Genomic DNA, 16,730 nt, shown 5'->3' with positions numbered 1-16,730 from the left:
CCTCTCCTGATTTTTTTGTGATGCCTAGGTTCTTAGACAATTTTTTCCCATTATTTATTCAGCTTTTAATGGAAGAACATACTTTAAGGTCTGTTCTAATTAGTCTCCAGACAATTTCCAGTGAAATCTCCCTTAAGTTAAAACAACCATTTTACTCCACCAGTGTGTGTGTGTTTTTTTTTACAGAGAAAAAAATGCTTATCCAAATCTCTCTTTTTTTCTCACATTTTACCACAGGGTTGAACGTAGAAAGTTATGTGCCAAAACACTAACACTATGACCTCACTTTTTTTCCCATTTTGTAAAGAATAATTTTAAAACACCCGTACCATGTCCAACTTCAAGAAAAGAGCCTATATTTCTTATTAGTATTATTATTATTATTATTTGCCAAGCTAGTTCCTTGTCTTGGTATTTCTTGGTTTAAAAAAAAAGAAGGAAAAAAAAGTTCTTGCTTTTCTTATTTTGTAAAATCCCAAAAGACACACTGGGATCTCATGGAGTAGTTCAAGTTCACATCCGCATTTTCAGAGACCTCGTCACTTCCGTCGAATGTCATTATGTTTATATGTCAAATCATCACATGGGCTGTCATAATTAACGTTTTGAACGTATTTAGTGATCAAGCCTTTGCACTGAATTTCACGTGTGGTAGTGTGGGAGCGTCTTTGGGGGACCATGCCGTTGTTCCTGATAGGAACAAGTCTTTCTTAGATAAAGGTTGGGATGAATGGGTCAATTATAGGCACGTTCTAAAAGGAAGCGCGTGATGAGATTAGATAACTTTAAATTATCTATTTGTGTAATGGTGGAAAAAAAGAAGCATTTTTCGATTGCCTTGAGGCTTCGCTGAATAGCCGTCCTTGTGCAGCTAAGATGTCACTTGTTCAGTGGTTTAGTTTTGAAATAGTATTGTTCGCAAGCGCCTTCGATTACCTTGAGCGCTTCCTTTTCACATTTTACACTCTCGCTCACGTTGGTCTGTCACATAAAATTAGAATAAAAGAACGCTGCGAGTTGGTTGTAGTGCGAGGATACGTAGTTCAAGGGTCGTGAACGCGCTACGTTTGCGAAGCTGTGCGACTTTCCCGTGAGAAGGTTGGGCGTGTAGCATTAGCTGAAAACAAAAGGATAAAAGAGAGGAAAGCTGAAATGATACGCCCCTGTAATAAACCTGGGGAGAGCCTCGGCGGTCTGATCTCGTCGCTGACAGCAGGCCCTCTAATAGGATGTTCTGTTACTGACCAGAGCGGCAATTAGTCATTCCGGCGCAGAGATGGAAAAGGTGCGACTGTAAAGCATGTGACAGTGGGACTTGAGTGGAGCAGATCTCCCAGCCGCGCAGACACGGGCATCAGTTGCAAATCCTCTTTATTCTCCCATAAATCCCCACGGTTGCGCGCATCCTGTCAGGACGCCGGTGTGGGCATGTCAGCGCTCTCTGATCGAGCCGCTAGCACAGCCGGGGAGAGTGGGAGGAGGGGGGAGCGTAAGAGAGAGAGAGAAGGAGAAGGAGAAAGAGCTGCACCGGGGATGTGGACAGCAGCCAGACACATTACAGACATAATCAAATTCTACTTGATTCAAGTGCGAGGCCACAAAAGGCTGCCATAATGATACCGTCTCTCATTTGGAGATTTTCTTCCCACTCCGAGCACCTTCTGTTGTTATAAATGCAAAAACAGTTCGGCGAGCTGCAGGGAAACTTAATCCTGGATTTGTGAGAGCGCCAAGTGACAAACTGATCCACATAGGAAGAAGGATAAATGACAGTAATCATAATAAAGGACTATGCAAAGGGTACTAATTTGGTTAAGGCTTGATTTGATTGTGACTGTGATAATATATCTGCTGGCTGTGAGCTAAATAACTGTTTTAAACACTGGCCCTGAGAAGACAATGAAGTAACGACACTGTCGAAACACGACAGCGTGTGTGAAAAATGAAAGACGAAGACGTGTTTACACCGAGATATCTAATGATGTGTCTCTCAAAACCCTTTCTTTTTAGGTTAAACATAGTTGGTACATAGTTAAATGGGTTGCTAAGTATACGTTTATGTAGAAGGCAGCATGTTGATCAGTAGAAAATATGTAAAAGGCCAACTTCGAACATTTATTTGTCAATCAATCAATCAAACTTTATTTGTATAGCACATTTCAGCATCAAGCATTTCAAAGTGCTTTACATCAAATCAAACACAAAAACACAATGCAACATAGAATCAACAATAAAAACAACATCAAGTCAGATTCCTTCATTAAATTTGTAATTGATTACGTTTCAAATCCAACTCTAAACAAGTGGGTTTTTAGTTGTGATTTAAAGGAAGTCAGTGTTTCAGCTGGTTTACAGTTTTCTGGAAGTTTGTTCCAGATTTGTGGTGCATAGATGCTAAATGCTGCTTCTCCTCATTTGGTTCTGGTTCTGGGGATGCAGAGCAGAACCAGAACCAGAAGACCTGAGAGTTCTGGAAGGTTGATACAACAACAGCAGATCTTTAATGTATTGTGGTGCTAAACCACTCAGTGATTTATAAACTAACAACAGTATTTTAAAGTCTATTCTTTGAGCTAGAGGGAGCCAGTGGAGAGACTTTAAAACTGGTGTTATGTGCTCTATCTTCCTGGTTTTAGTCAGAACACGAGCAGCAGCATTCTGGATCAGCTGCAGCTGTTTGATTGATTTGTTGGACAGACCTGTGAAGACGCCGTTACAATAATCAATACGACTGAAGATAAACGCATGGATGAGTTTCTCTAGATCTGGCTGAGGTGATAGAAGGCCGACTTTGTAACTGTCTTTACGTGGCTCAGAATGTTCAGGTCAGAGTCCATCACTACTCCCAGGTTTCGGGCCTGATTGTTGGTTTTTAGTTGTAATAACTGAAGCTGTGCACTGTCAGATTAATGTGATAGCAAACTGTTAGTGTCAAGATCCCTGATAAAAGTAAAAGAGCAAAACTCAACTAAATTCAATAAATTAAAATATGCCTTCTGGTGATGCAACTTTTTGAAAATGAGAACCTTTAAGCAGGTATCAAACATATGTTTCATTCATTTTTGTACTCAAACTGTTTCCTTTTTTGTTTTTCAGATGTAATATTCCAGTCGTGTTTTTCTTAGCTGGAAGCAGAAAATAATCATAATTAGCAAATGTAAAGACTATAACAACTTGAAAACATTAGTAGTAATTTTGGCTTTTAATGTTTCTTAGTGAATCAAGTTACTTAAATAAATTAACTTTTCAATAAGGCTCTGTATTAAATATCAGAGCACAACTGAAAATAGAACAACTTACTTGAGTTTGCTTGTTTGATAAATTGAATCACTTGTATAGATATGCTACTATGAGACTATTGAAGGGGGTAATATGTATTTTTAGGCACATTTTATGTCACACTGAAGTACCTGTTACCTTTAATTAAAAAATGGCAAGCATAAAAAAAACAAGTAAAACTATCATGTTAATCGTTTAATGTGATTTAAAAAAAGAACATATGATATGTTCTTACATAATAAATGAGAAAATTCAACACAAATTTTAATAATGAAAAATTTATTACAACTTTTTCTTGACAAATTTATGAAACAATCTCGATAAACTAATTTATAGAACAAACCATCTCACTTTTCTTTTTTGGGGACTTAAGTCCTCAGAGAGTTGCTGAAATGTTGAAAGTGTCGCCACTAGTCCCTTTCTGCTCTGGACTTTGTGGCGAGTTTGCTCCGGTGATGCGACGTCACCACTGGATTTGTTTACAGCGCGCAAGCAGCAAGGATTGCAGATAAAACTCACCCACAAGTTTCTGTGTTCAAATCAACAGCAGATATATCTGAACACTTCAGCTACACTGTTAAGCCAATGGCAGACCGTTTTTTTCCTTCTTTCTTTCTTTCCTTCCCGCTCCAACACTTGCTCCCAATAAATGCCTGGGAAAAGTTGCGCTGATGTTCACGTGCCGTCTCGCTTGGCGATCTTCCAGGCGCCCGCCGTGCTGCGGCGCGTAGAGAAACCAGCGTTTTAACTAACGCTGGTACGTCGCAGTTGTAAATTGGAATTGCTCAGCCGTGAAGGCTTACAAAGATTATTTTGTTTATGAGACATCCTCCAATAATAATAATTCTCTTAAAAAAAATCCCTGATTTACATGTTATCAGTTAAAAACCTTCTGTTTAGTTGGAACGGATCCATCTAGAATTCATGCATGGTTCACAATGACTGAAGACGGGTTCTACCAAGATGGTATCAGTAGTCAGTGTCTTACTAGTAGTAGGTAGCCGTCTGAACAGCCTCATTTTAGAGAAACAGATCAGTCTTAGTCAAGTTAACTACTAATCAGTGACTAATCAGGGGAGGCAAGTGAGGCACAGCCTCATCTGTCATAATGGAAAAATATTGTCAGGAATAGCAGTGGGTAGAGGTGAGGCAGACGCAGCAGACCCAAGGTTGCTGTGAAAAAATTTGTTTAATGATGAGAATAGTCCAAAATAATCCAAAACCAATCCAAGAAAGTCCAAACCACTAGGCAGCACAGCTGAGCAGAAACCAGGATTCACACCAGTAGCGACTAGGGACACAAGTGGACAAAAGCTAGACAGAACAGAACGTCGACAAACGGCAAGGACACTGGTTAGACAAGGACCCGACGAGGAACAAAGAACACAGGTGGGGTTAAATACACAGAGGGCAATCCAGGAAACGAGACACACCAGGGAACAACCAAGGGGAAGATAGGGACTCAAAGTACACAAAGAGCTCAAAATAGACACACAAAAACTCAAAACATGACAAATATGATGATAAAATAATTTATATTGCTATTTTCACCCTATGGTTTTACTGTAAAGTATTTATTTTTTATTTAGTTTAACCAATTTAAAATATTTTTTCTTCAAAATCGCTGAATTTTTTGTGGCATTGTTGTCAATTGCTATGGCAACGAGTCTGTGTGTAGCCTGGCCAACGCAAAGAGCGAGAAAGAAGTGGTTTTGAGTTTTACTTCTACAGTTTTTCTCTTTGCTGTGGAGCACAGCGCTAAATAAATACCTTAATTTCCAACTTTGACTGAGTTAACGGAATTATTCTACGGCGGCAGCTCGGCTTTGGATGACATGTAAAAGAATAGCCCTTTTGCCCTCCAGCGTTGTCTGCATGCTCAAAATTTCTTTATGTAAACAATAACATCCAGGGGGTCTATATTTGTAAATATGATGATTATGACTAAGTCAGTGCCTCACCAGCTATGAACCTCACCACACGTCACTGCTACTAATTAAAGCGAACCAAATAACTGTAGTGTGAACAGTAGCTGTGTTTTATGTTCGTTTACAATTCAAATCAGAGATTTATAAATGAAAAGACACAACCATTTTTTTTACGTCATCAGACATTTAGTCCAACTTAACATTTCCTAATTGGCTAAATTATTTGTATTTGCCAAAAGGAGAATAATTGGGGAGAGATTGTTTCACTCTTTTTAAATTCAAAAGTTTAAATACATTGCCTTAGCATTTGGTGGAATTACCTTCAAACTGTAATATTTCACTTGAACATTTTGGGTATTTTTTCTGAATCTAGTTGCAATAGTTTGCTGGATATTTGCCTCATTTCCACTGACACAGAGAGAGAGAGTGTAATGTTGGGTTTGTTTGACATGCAAAAATATGAGCACTCAAACATCGAAACTTTGTTTTACACATTTATTTTTCTAGAATTTAGCGAATGGAAATAGTTTTTGTTACTCTATCTAATAAAGCAGAAGGTTTAGCTGGATATAATGTCACACAGTGAGTGGAAGACTCGTTAAATAAAACAATATGACTGGTCTTAACACATGTCACTGATATTCAGTGTTGTTTTAGGTTATTGCTTGGATGGAAATTGCACTTTGCAACATAAAGAGCAACTGACAGTCTTCACCTGAATGTTGCAGCTTCAGCTGCCTTTCTGTTGCCTCTCCAGTGTGTGCGGATGTTTACATTTTTCTCCCTACTGTCGTGTCAACCGAATTGCTGATTTCATATTAGTGAGCCATGCTCTGGTTATGCAGGTCTCACTTTTCTCCACATAAAGGTAACAGGTTGTGATGGTGTAGCTGCACTACAACATTGTGGCTCTCAAAATGTCTTTTGTTTTTAATTTCACAGAGAATAGAAATATGCTTTACCGTCTCACTGCGGGGAAATTCATCTGTTGATCTTTGTAGCGACAGTGGCCACTCTTTTTTTCAGTCGTCATTTCTTCCGATTAGAAATGTTTTATTTTTACTTTCAGATAACGGTGCTGTAGCAGTAAAACACTGTCATTCATAGATAGTGGTAACTTCCTGCTAAAATCAGTGGAACGCAAAAAAATTATTTTTTCCCGGAAAATGACTTAAGCGCTTTGAAGTATAGTCAAAATGGAGATTTTGATGTATTTATGTCTGATAATATACAGTAAGTACGTATAAATATGCACTTATACATTTGATGATCTTTCCAGCAAATTTATAGATGATAGTTTATCCTGACCTTTAGACTTTGACATGACTTAAACTCCCAAATTTTCTGTGTGACCAACAACATAACAAACCTAAATGCAACAGTGAATATTTCCACATAGGAGCGCACATAGGCTGAGTTAGCACTCCTCATCACTGCTGACCTTTACTTATGAAATCATCTTGCAGCACACTGAAGCCCTTCGCTTTTTGGCATGCTCTATAATTCCCTTTGCAACAAAGTCGGACGTCGCGAAAACGGGCAAAAATTACGACACGCGCCCGCATCGGATTTTCGGGGTCGTGTTCTGTCCGCTCGCCCTGGTGGTAAATACAGGACCGATGAACAGGAAACCAGTGTTCAGCAGTGTGCCTAATGCGGGCAACATGAAACGCAGCCAACCGTAGCCGTTGATACTGCTGCCGTTAGGGGATTTTAAGTTATTCTCTGACATTTTTGTGATAGTGTCTTGCTGCTGACTCCGGATGAATTTTTTTTTTTCCCTCCCCTCCCCTACTTGTTAAATCAAACTCTCCCTCGATGCACCGAGGCAGCCAAGACCTCCTCGTGTTTCATCCAGGATGTGTCAAGCGAAAAGACAGGGGGTGAGCAAGGTGAGGGCAGGAGGCTGGGAAGGAAAAGAAGAAGAAGGGGAAAAAAAAGGGAGGGAAGATGAGACAGGACGATGCGCAGGCCATTTAGAGGGAGCATGTTCATTAGCATGGAGCACGGGCCGTTTCGTCTCCTCCGGGGTGTGTGTGTGTGTGTGTGTGTGTGTGTGTGTGTGTCGGGGGGGGGAAGAGAGGTATGCTGTCCTGACATCCTTGATACAGTAAACAAACTGCGCCTCGTACGGGCCTCGACGCACAACAGCCGTGCCCTCCTTGTTGAAGATGAATCCATTTTAGCGGGGGCTCTCGGCTGAAACGGAACTTTTCCTATTAATTACGCTCCTCGTAAGAACCGATTCTGACAAGCCGAGCTACCGAATGAGGTGTTTTTCTTTTCTTTTTTATTATTTCTCAACTTTTTTTTCCCTTCTTCTTTAGGTTGAGCTGTGACCGCCACGTTCTCAGACCCTTCAAGGCGACTTATTACGCTTTTTCGTCGCGTCGAGGAATTCTGCACCCTCAGCTCGTCTTTTATCAAAAATCATTCAAGTCCAGAGCATGACTGGGGAGACTGATGGAAAATTGAGCTGCCCTCTCATGCAGCAAAAAGAACAGTGCTGCCATTCCCCCTCGCCCATCACTTCTCAATCAGTCCCAGTGTGCACAGATATAGACTATTGATAAATGCCTCTGAACTATTCTGAGACTGGAAATTTACGGGCTTCAGAGTTTCGCCTTGTATGTCGAGCGGCGCACGGATAACTCTGGCTAAGTGCCGGACAGCGATACTCGCCGACACCTGAGGCAGTCGCGTATTTCTCGGTTTTGGAGGTAGTGGAGGGGCGGACGCCGGCCGCCAATTTATCTTCAGACGTGTGTCTCTTTCTCATGATTGAGCTCTATAACTTCCAGAAATGGGCCCTTAAATCGCAGCGCGTCTTACAGTGTGTGAATTCTCACCGAAATTGCAGACAGTGTCTGCCGTTTCATGGTGGAGTGACTGTCTTAATATTTTCAGCGTCGCTCGCTCGAGGAGACGCCGGAGGGAATGTCTAAAAGCAAAAGTAAAAAAAAAAATAACTTTAAGAAACTGGAGTTCAGCAGTATGACGCGACATCTCACTCTGTTTGTACTTTTGAATCTGCCTAGGCAACAGAAATAATTGTACATTTAAAAATCCTGTTGTTTTTTTTTTTTGGGGGGGGGGGGGGGGTCAGGGGGGTTGCATATAGTTCTCCTTTAAGGATGAAAGATTGTTTGAAGTACTGAGGGATGAAAAGATTATTTTTTTAAAATCAATTATGAATTGAAACCCAACATGAACCCTTCACATTTGTTTGTTAAATGTGGAGAAAAAAACCCGATAAAAAATAAATTCATCAAGCAAAGTATCGTACTGAATCAGACATTAAACCTGAGTATTCAGCTAGAAGATTAGTACCATTAAAGACATTTTTAACACATTTACTGGTGGCACTCTTCTTTCTGTTACTTTGTAAGAAAACAGTTTTTACTAATAAGGCGGAACTTTTCACAAATTTTGACCACTTGTTTGCACGATCTCTTTTGAGTCTTGGGTTTATGTTGTTTTCTCCCCGGTTGAGCCCAAAAGTTTTCTACAGGACAGATTTTCATAACCCAAGAAATGTACTCCATATAAAGTTTATGCGAGGTTACGCTCCTGCAGTAAGACATTATATAACTTCAGGGCTTTTCACACATCTCTACCAGAGGTGCCAAGTGGTGTGGAAGCAGCTGTGTATGTTCATAATATTTCTATTCTCTTAAAAACGTTCTGGTTTGCTCATTCTGACGGTGGCTTGGCACTCTGATGGCCAGAAAACCACGTGTGTGTGGGTTGCACTTTTACCACAGTTCTCAAGCTGAGAGGTTTTGTAACCACAATATTAACTTTTAGTTATTGTGCTTTGTTTTTTCTTCATTGTTTTGCCAAGACTCCAGAGCCGGCGAGGGCGCACCGCAGAAAATCGACCACGCCGTCATCGGTGGAGTGGTCGCCGTCGTGATGTTTGCGATCCTCTGCGCGCTCATTGTGCTCGGCCGGTACTTTGCCAGACACAAAGGTGATGTGCCTGCGCCGCGCTTGCTCGCAAGCGCATTGTTGAGAGTTTAAGTGCTTTATTTGAAAATGGAGTGCAGCAGAGTCGAAGAGAAAAGGTGGCGAGGAGGAGCGTGCCGGACGCTAACTCGTTTGTCCCCCTTTTTCTTTTTTTTTTTTCCAGGAACTTACTTCACGCATGAAGCCAAGGGAGCGGACGATGCGGCCGACGCCGACACGGCAATCATCAACGCAGAGGGGGGCCACAACAACACAGACGAGAAGAAGGAGTACTACATCTAAACCAGACGGGCCTGAAGTGATGGTTGGGGACGCGGTGGGAGCACTGCGTCCAGCGTTGATTGGGTTGTAGGACGGCTTGGGTAAAAGAAGAAGGGGAGAGGAGGACGAGGAGGAGGGAAGTAGGAATGACGTAGCCTCGTGGGAAGAGGAGGCGTCGATTAGTCTCCTGTCCGACCCTTCCTTGGACTGCCGGGTCCTATTCTGTACAGTATAATTATTTTACAGACAATTTTGTGCCTTGTTCTATTTCTTTTGTCGGTTCGTTGGTTTCTATTCACATGCTTGTTGGATTGGATTCTTTCTCCATGTGCTCTACTTGATCCTTTGTTGCGTTTGGCTTTCAGAGGAGATAGAAAGGGGTCTGGTGTTTGTCAGTGTGTGCTACAACTAGCTTTTAGCTCATGTAACCAGATATATGAGAGGCCAGCTCACTCACACTTTTGTTCACTTTTTTTTTCTCTTTCTCTCCAGTTGCTTATTAAATGAAACTCAGTATTGACATGTTTCTCCCCGCTGGGTCAAAGTCCTGTGGTGCCTCCCAAGTTCATCACATTTAGATGCAGGTCTGATTGGTTTTGACGATTACCTGCACACACACACACGCACCCACACACACATACATGCAGCCCCCACCCCCTTCAAATTTAGACTCACTGTTGATTACTTATATAACCGTTTTGAGTACTCATGTCTTTCTTTGAATGTATTTGGTAAAAGAGTAAGTACGAGTCACATGTATACATATGGGGTTTAAAATCAAGTTGCGAGATGCAACCAGTCCCTGAAAAGTTCCCAGATCCAGACAGTAACGCAGAACTTTATATTGAACCACATTCCTAAAAAGTCTTTAGCAGCTACCATTTCTGAAATGTCTTACTATTTTCATCAGATTTATTCGACAAACTCTCCAATGTCAGTGGTACCTAATTCCATCCGTACCTGCAATCGATGCCATGTTGTTTCTATAAAGGGATGCTTATATCTTTTTTTATTTTCTTTTTTTGTCCCCAGGGTCAATTAAGATGAAGTATTTGCCAATACAGAGTTTTGATCTAACACTTGCATTTCTTTAAAGCCAGATTTGAGTTGAACACTGCCTATCTCTAGTAAATTAAAGTTCAAATACATGCCACATGTCACGTACATCTATCTGGATGTACCACGAAAAAAGGGAATAAAAACCTTTATTTTTCGCCACATCAGTGGATTGGTCACCCAGAGCGGTAAATTCAATCGCTGTGCAATTGTTTCTGCCTCGTCGCTGTCCCTAAGAAGCTTTTCCACTTGTAGCTTCCTGTTGGCGTTAGCATGAGGAACATTTGGGCGTTTCACAACCATCTCAAGAAATACTTGAACTGCCAACTTTGCGGGATACAGCTGAACAATTTTTGTTTTCCGCTAAAAGATAGCTGTTGACTGCAAACCTTTCTTCACGACATTCAATCACTTGCCGGTCACCTCCTCTGAGGCATTTGACGTAAAGCCTGTATAGTAAGGCGAGAGCATGAACAGCTGAGTGCAACTCTGACTTAATGGTTAAAGACCATAATCGGAATCCCAGACCAATGCTTGGGATCGGATCGGCGGTGTCCCTCGATTTTGAGGAAGTAATCTAGTTTGTCATACGACATCATGTGTTTTCATCTGTTAAACTTTTCATCTCCTACTTTATGAGTCAATTGTTGGTGTCGTGTTTTTGTCTGGTATTGACAAAGAAAAATGGATGAAACAACAGATAGTGAAAGGTTAAGATTTCTGGAAAGACACTTTGATGTAAGAGACTGACACTGTAATATTTAGTAGTATCAAGGTGCATATACTGGACCTTAAATAGTTTAGCTGAATTATTTTAATTAGCTGTAACAAGTGGCTACCTATTCAAGTAGCAAATTAGGATATTTATCGAAATTAGCTAAGCAGAAAAGTCAGTAAATCAGCTTGCTAATTTAAGTACATAGATTCTAGCTAATTTAGTTAAAAAGTCAAAGGAGCTGTTTAGCTAAATTAGCTGCACAACCTGAATACCTGATTAGCTAACAATAACGAATAATAATAAAAAATAATAATAGTAACCCAGTTTGGTAGTTTTCTAGATTGTCTCTTTAGTTAATTAAACTTAACTAGCTAAACTGATTTAGCTAGTTAGCTCTGTTTGACCTATTGAACAGATTAGCTATTTTAATAAAAAATAACAGCTAATTTAGCCATCAAAGTAGCTAACTAAAGTAAATAGGCTGCTTAACTACCCATCCACATTGCCTATATACGCTACACGCTAACACCAGACTTGCTATGCGATCTGGTGATGAGCACAACACCCTCTACCGCAGCAGAGCCTGCTGGCTATCAGAATATGTGAACTAAATTAGCTGTTTAGCTAACTCACCTACACTCTTAAACAACATTTATTTTGTTGGTTTATAAAATCCGACTTCACCTAAGTATTATGTCACGCTAAAACAGACAGCTAGCAGTTCTTTGCTAGCTTAAAATATCTCCCATTTTCATATTTCCATTCCATGCCGACGAGTCTTTGTGCAAAATCCATAAACAAAGTTGGAAAGTCCCCTCGGCAAAATGCCCCTCCTTATCTGCTGGAAGAAAACAAAACTGATGTCACTCTTTCAATTAAATAAAAACACAAAAACTACCCGCGTACGTTTAGCTTTGAAGTCCTTGCCGAGCCATTTTTGTTTCTTATGCTGTTGTTCTTGTTGGTTCCCGACTTGAAAGACCTTTCAGTCACTGCAAGTATGAGTCCATTAAATTTTCCTCTGTGCAAATACTTTATCTTTGGGCTTTCTTTGATAACGTCTAAGGCCAAAAGATTTCACTTGGGGAAGCTCCTGTTTTAGTTTTTTTGTTTGTTTTTGTTTTGTTTTATTTCCTGTCATCTCGTAGCCTCAAACCGTGGCAGAGAAATGGCATAGTGCTACAATTTATCTCTCCTTTTCGCTAACCCCAATCAAACAGTGTGAACTTTACACGTTCTACGCCTCTCCGACTCACAGCTAGAAGAGCAAAACTGGTTTGGCAATTAGCAGGACACTTTCTTGTATTGCCTGAAGAAGAAGAACAAGAAGATGAGTAAGGGGGAAGAAAAAGACCAGATAAAAACGAATAACCACTGCCTTAAACGGACCTCTTGATACGTATGATAATAAAATAAATAAAGAATAAAGTGAAGGACATATTGTAGTGCCTTCTTCTGATCTCGAGGCATATGGTTAGAATCATACTCTTAGCTTGTACATATCCTGTATCTGTCCTTTCTAACTTTCAGGCCAATACTCAGCCAAGTTGTCTGTTAATGCACTATAAACTCATCCTGGTTTTTGGATCTAAATGATAAATAAATCAAATTCATTCATTTTGAAAGTAAAATATGTTGAGATCATTTTTGGTGATTTTTTTTTTTTTGTGTGTGTGCAGTGGGGCCAGTATTTATAAGAGCAAAATTCAATTTGGCCTTAAGTATTTGGTCGCCTTTACTGCGTTTGCTATTTATTTGAATATTTCCTGGGTGAAGGCTGAGCCGCTTTCAGAGAGGAATCCAGTGCTAAAGGCTAGAAAATAAGCTAGAGTAAAAACAAATTAATATATCTCTCTCTTTTTGTTGCTGTTTCTAGATTGTGGACTTGCGGTGTCATGGAAACAGCTATGCGCATGACAAATGTTATTCTGGGCTTTGATATTTATCTTAAATGGTAACCGTCGCTTTTGATGGATTAACTTTGAGAAAGGCTGTGGTAGGGGGAGGGTGGTCAATCATTTTAATACAATTTTTTCATTTATGTTTATTACATAATGTGTAGTTTTTTTTTTTCCTTCACTCTCTCAGGTTCATGAGTGTTACTATAGTTGTGTTATTTTATTTTTTATTTTTTTTGCATCTCAGGTAGATTGCAAATTTTAAGCCCCGAGTATATATATATAGATATATATATATATATATGCTGTAGTACCACAGGTATCGGAAGACGTAACGAAAATCACAAGATGTACATGTTCCTCTCAGTTGTACATGTTTCTGTGTTTAATATGGTGCACTGTTACGGTAAATGTTAAACATTATTTTGCATAGGCCTAGTTCACAAAGAAAACTAGATTTGTTAAGCAGCTGAAAACGATGTACAGTCGGTGTTAACGAAATCACGACGATGTTCTCGACACTTCTTCCACCGTTGCGTTCTGCTCGCGCGATGCGGGTCAGTTAGTAACCCTAGGATATTCTCACAGCCCTCAAGCATCTGTTTGCGCCATGCATCGCTTTTCTTATTTAGAAGATGGTGTATTTACTGTGACATGAAGTTTTATGAATGATCTGTAACCTCTTGGATATTTGGACGAAACTCCTGTTTTTAAAGCCTGGGGAGGGAGGAAGAGGAAGAGGAAGAGGAAGGGACGCGGGGAGAGAGGAGACCGGGTCGGGGAGGTGATCGTTTTTAAACCCCTAGATTGGTTGTTTAGGTTGTTGAATCTTGAATTAAATTTTTTTTTTCTTTTTTTTGTTCCCAAGTGATGTTTTGTTTTTTCGTTTTGTTTTGTTTTTTGGCGGGTTTTTTGTGTAGTGAAGAGGATGTTTTTTTTGTTTTCATTTGACCATACATATTTTGTATTGGTTCATGCCAACATTTTTACAAAAGAAAAAAAAAATCTGAAGAGTACTTGTCTTAATAAAAAGATATCAATGTTTGAAACGGTGTGCAGCTGTCATTTGTTCAAAACAACGCTTCCACTCGTAATCACATAGGAATCAAACTGGACTAAATTTCGTCTTAAAGTGGCTAAATTTGGAAAAAACGCGAGTAGATCTTCACATTATTAACGCCGCTTTTATTTCCATATTCTCATTCGAACCAAACCGTTTAGAAAGATTCGTTCAATTTTATGTTATCAGTATACAAAAGGTAAAGGCCAGCTGGTAAAGGTAAAGACCAACATAATAATGTAGATCATTTTATTTACAAACCCAAACTTTTGGAAATTTTCCTGCAAATAACTGATCTAATAATTTTAATTTCAATTTACTTGTTTATTTATACAGCTCCAATTCACAACAAATCTTGTTTCGAGACACTTCACAAAAAAAAGAGACAAAAAAATAACAAAAAACACATTTCAGTTCAATATCTCATACATTCCCCTGGTTATAACACAGCACAGTATGCTCAGTTAATTACTCGATGTGGTTTTAAAAAATGTAGTGGGCGAGAAGTTGATGACTTTACAGCAATCCCTCACGCCGAGGCCCCACGAGGAAGAACTCCCCTTCACCAGGAAGAAACCTCCAGCAGAACCAGAGCCAGGCTCAGTATGACCGTGCAGGGCTTTATTTCCATCTCAGACTTAAAGCTTTTAGGTTATCAAACAGCTTTTTAATATCAAAGATAACATGAATAAATCGGGTTTATAAGGCTGTTTTTAAATGATGATTTAATTTACTAAGTGACAATAAAACCTTACCAAACCAAGCGTGGCCTTGTGATATTTGCTAGATTATGAATTAACTCTACAGCTGAGACGGCTCAGTTTAATTTTTCTGGTTGCTGCCGAACTTGTAGAATTTAAAAGAAATCTAAAAATCCCTTGATCTGTTAACAATATAAGCAAGCGTTTAGGCCCCTTCGAATGGTTGCCATGGGAGACTCAGGGGTTTGCTCAAACATGCAAGAATGAATCAAAGCAACAGTTGTGATGATGGAATAACATTATAACCTGATGTAAAGCACAAAACGTCTAGCTTAAGTAATATCTCCCCTTAAATATTGCCACAAAAATATATGTAGAGGAACTCTGTTAGGAATCTAATAACTAATACACGATAATAATTATAATGCTCTAATCCTCCGTGTTGCACCGAGTTAACCAACTTCTGACTCCTGTCATCACTCATGCAGATTTCCTCTGCCTGTTTAGGTTTTGTTCATGACAGCTGGGCTTCACGTTGCTGCTTCTCTTCGCCGGTTGAACCCCACAGCATTATTTTAAAGGCAAACCCTTGAATTAACGATTCAGTTGTGCGTGACTCTTGGCCTCCTCTTACTCCGCTGCGCTCGCAGCTCGCCAAGAACTTGAGCGGGACTCCGTAGCGAAGAGTCGCGAACCACGTCTGAGTCTTCTTCAGGGCAGGAGCAGGTGGAACGTTGCGCCTCGTATTTGTTGTCAAATTCACTTTGCTTGTTTAACAGGGCAAAAAGCATTAGGTTGGATTGAACCTTTTCACTTCACTCTGCCCTCCTGGTGCTTGTCAAAATTACAACCAAAAGAAAAGAAAGAAAAAGAGAGGGAGAGGGAGCTTTTGACATGCAGGAAAAATATTGCACCGCTGTCGATTGGATGTTGGTGAATGGCAGCGGCGGCAGCAATCTGGGCTCCCATCGGTGACTGACAAGCTCGTTGTGGCGCAGATAGAGGCGAGAAACGTTTTAAACGACACGATGACTGACACCGACAGGCTCAGGGGCCCTGTTAAAGTTTCCAGCTGAACACTGGATGCCGGTGATTTGACAAATTGATAGGCGTTTTGGGGAACAAGACCTAATTCATAACCATAAGCTATCCTGTCGTCATAATTCTGTCAGTACCGCCATTTCCCATTACTTTTAAGTGATCCGTTCCAGGTAAAGGTCAATAACATTATTCAAAGTTTAATGGGAGAAGTCTAACCTTCAAAAACCAGCCACTTTTCTTCCTTATTCACACAATGATTTGACTGTAATGCTTCTCTCGAGGAGCATTAAATAGCTGCACGAAGAGAGACTCCCTTTGTGAATCATGATGACTTGAGATTTGTATTTTTTGTAATTTTTTATTTTTTTGCTTAACACAAAGTTAGATACAGCCCTGGTTAAGATGGGCAAAACGCCTTACAATAAATTAATCTTTTTTGGGACATTAGCATCGTCTACCACTGGAAAAACTTTGACTTTGACTTTGACAGAGACATAATCAAAGCAGTCAAAGAAACTAGCATCGCTCTCCACACATATAAAAACAAAGTTATCAATATTGTTAAAAAATAAATGTATCTTTAGATGCAGAAGCATAACCTATGTACAAAAAAATAATAATGTAGAACCATCTAACCTTTGGAGACATTTATTCTTTGGGACAGTGGGGGAAAAAACATCAGCGGCTAAAATCATTTGTAAACATGTCATTCAGTCTCGTTAATTCTGCTTTTAGCGTTTCTGCTGAAACAAAATTCAGACTTCATTTCAGTAAGAAGTAAAACAACCCAGACAAGTGAAGCACTTAAATTAGACTATG

The 16,730-nt window shown here is 39.8% G+C and overlaps 1 protein-coding gene across 3 annotated transcripts in view; it reads left to right on the top strand.

Annotated features, from left to right (window-relative positions):
• cadm1b (cell adhesion molecule 1b) overlaps positions 1-14,136 on the top strand; it is a 245,223-nt gene extending 231,087 nt beyond the window's left edge. For all 3 annotated transcript variants that reach the window (XM_044119210.1, XM_044119211.1, XM_044119213.1), the window contains 2 exons: positions 9,052-9,180; positions 9,340-14,136. In XM_044119210.1, the coding sequence (XP_043975145.1) occupies positions 9,052-9,180; positions 9,340-9,458 (248 nt within the window). In that variant the 3' untranslated portion in view covers positions 9,459-14,136. The remainder of the gene's footprint in view (positions 1-9,051; positions 9,181-9,339) is intronic.
• Positions 14,137-16,730: the final 2,594 nt, after the last annotated feature.

This window comes from Gambusia affinis, linkage group LG06 (genome assembly GCF_019740435.1).
Source record: "Gambusia affinis linkage group LG06, SWU_Gaff_1.0, whole genome shotgun sequence".
In the NCBI taxonomy this organism is placed as follows: domain Eukaryota; kingdom Metazoa; phylum Chordata; class Actinopteri; order Cyprinodontiformes; family Poeciliidae; genus Gambusia; species Gambusia affinis.
This window is presented reverse-complemented; position numbering and strand designations above follow the sequence as displayed.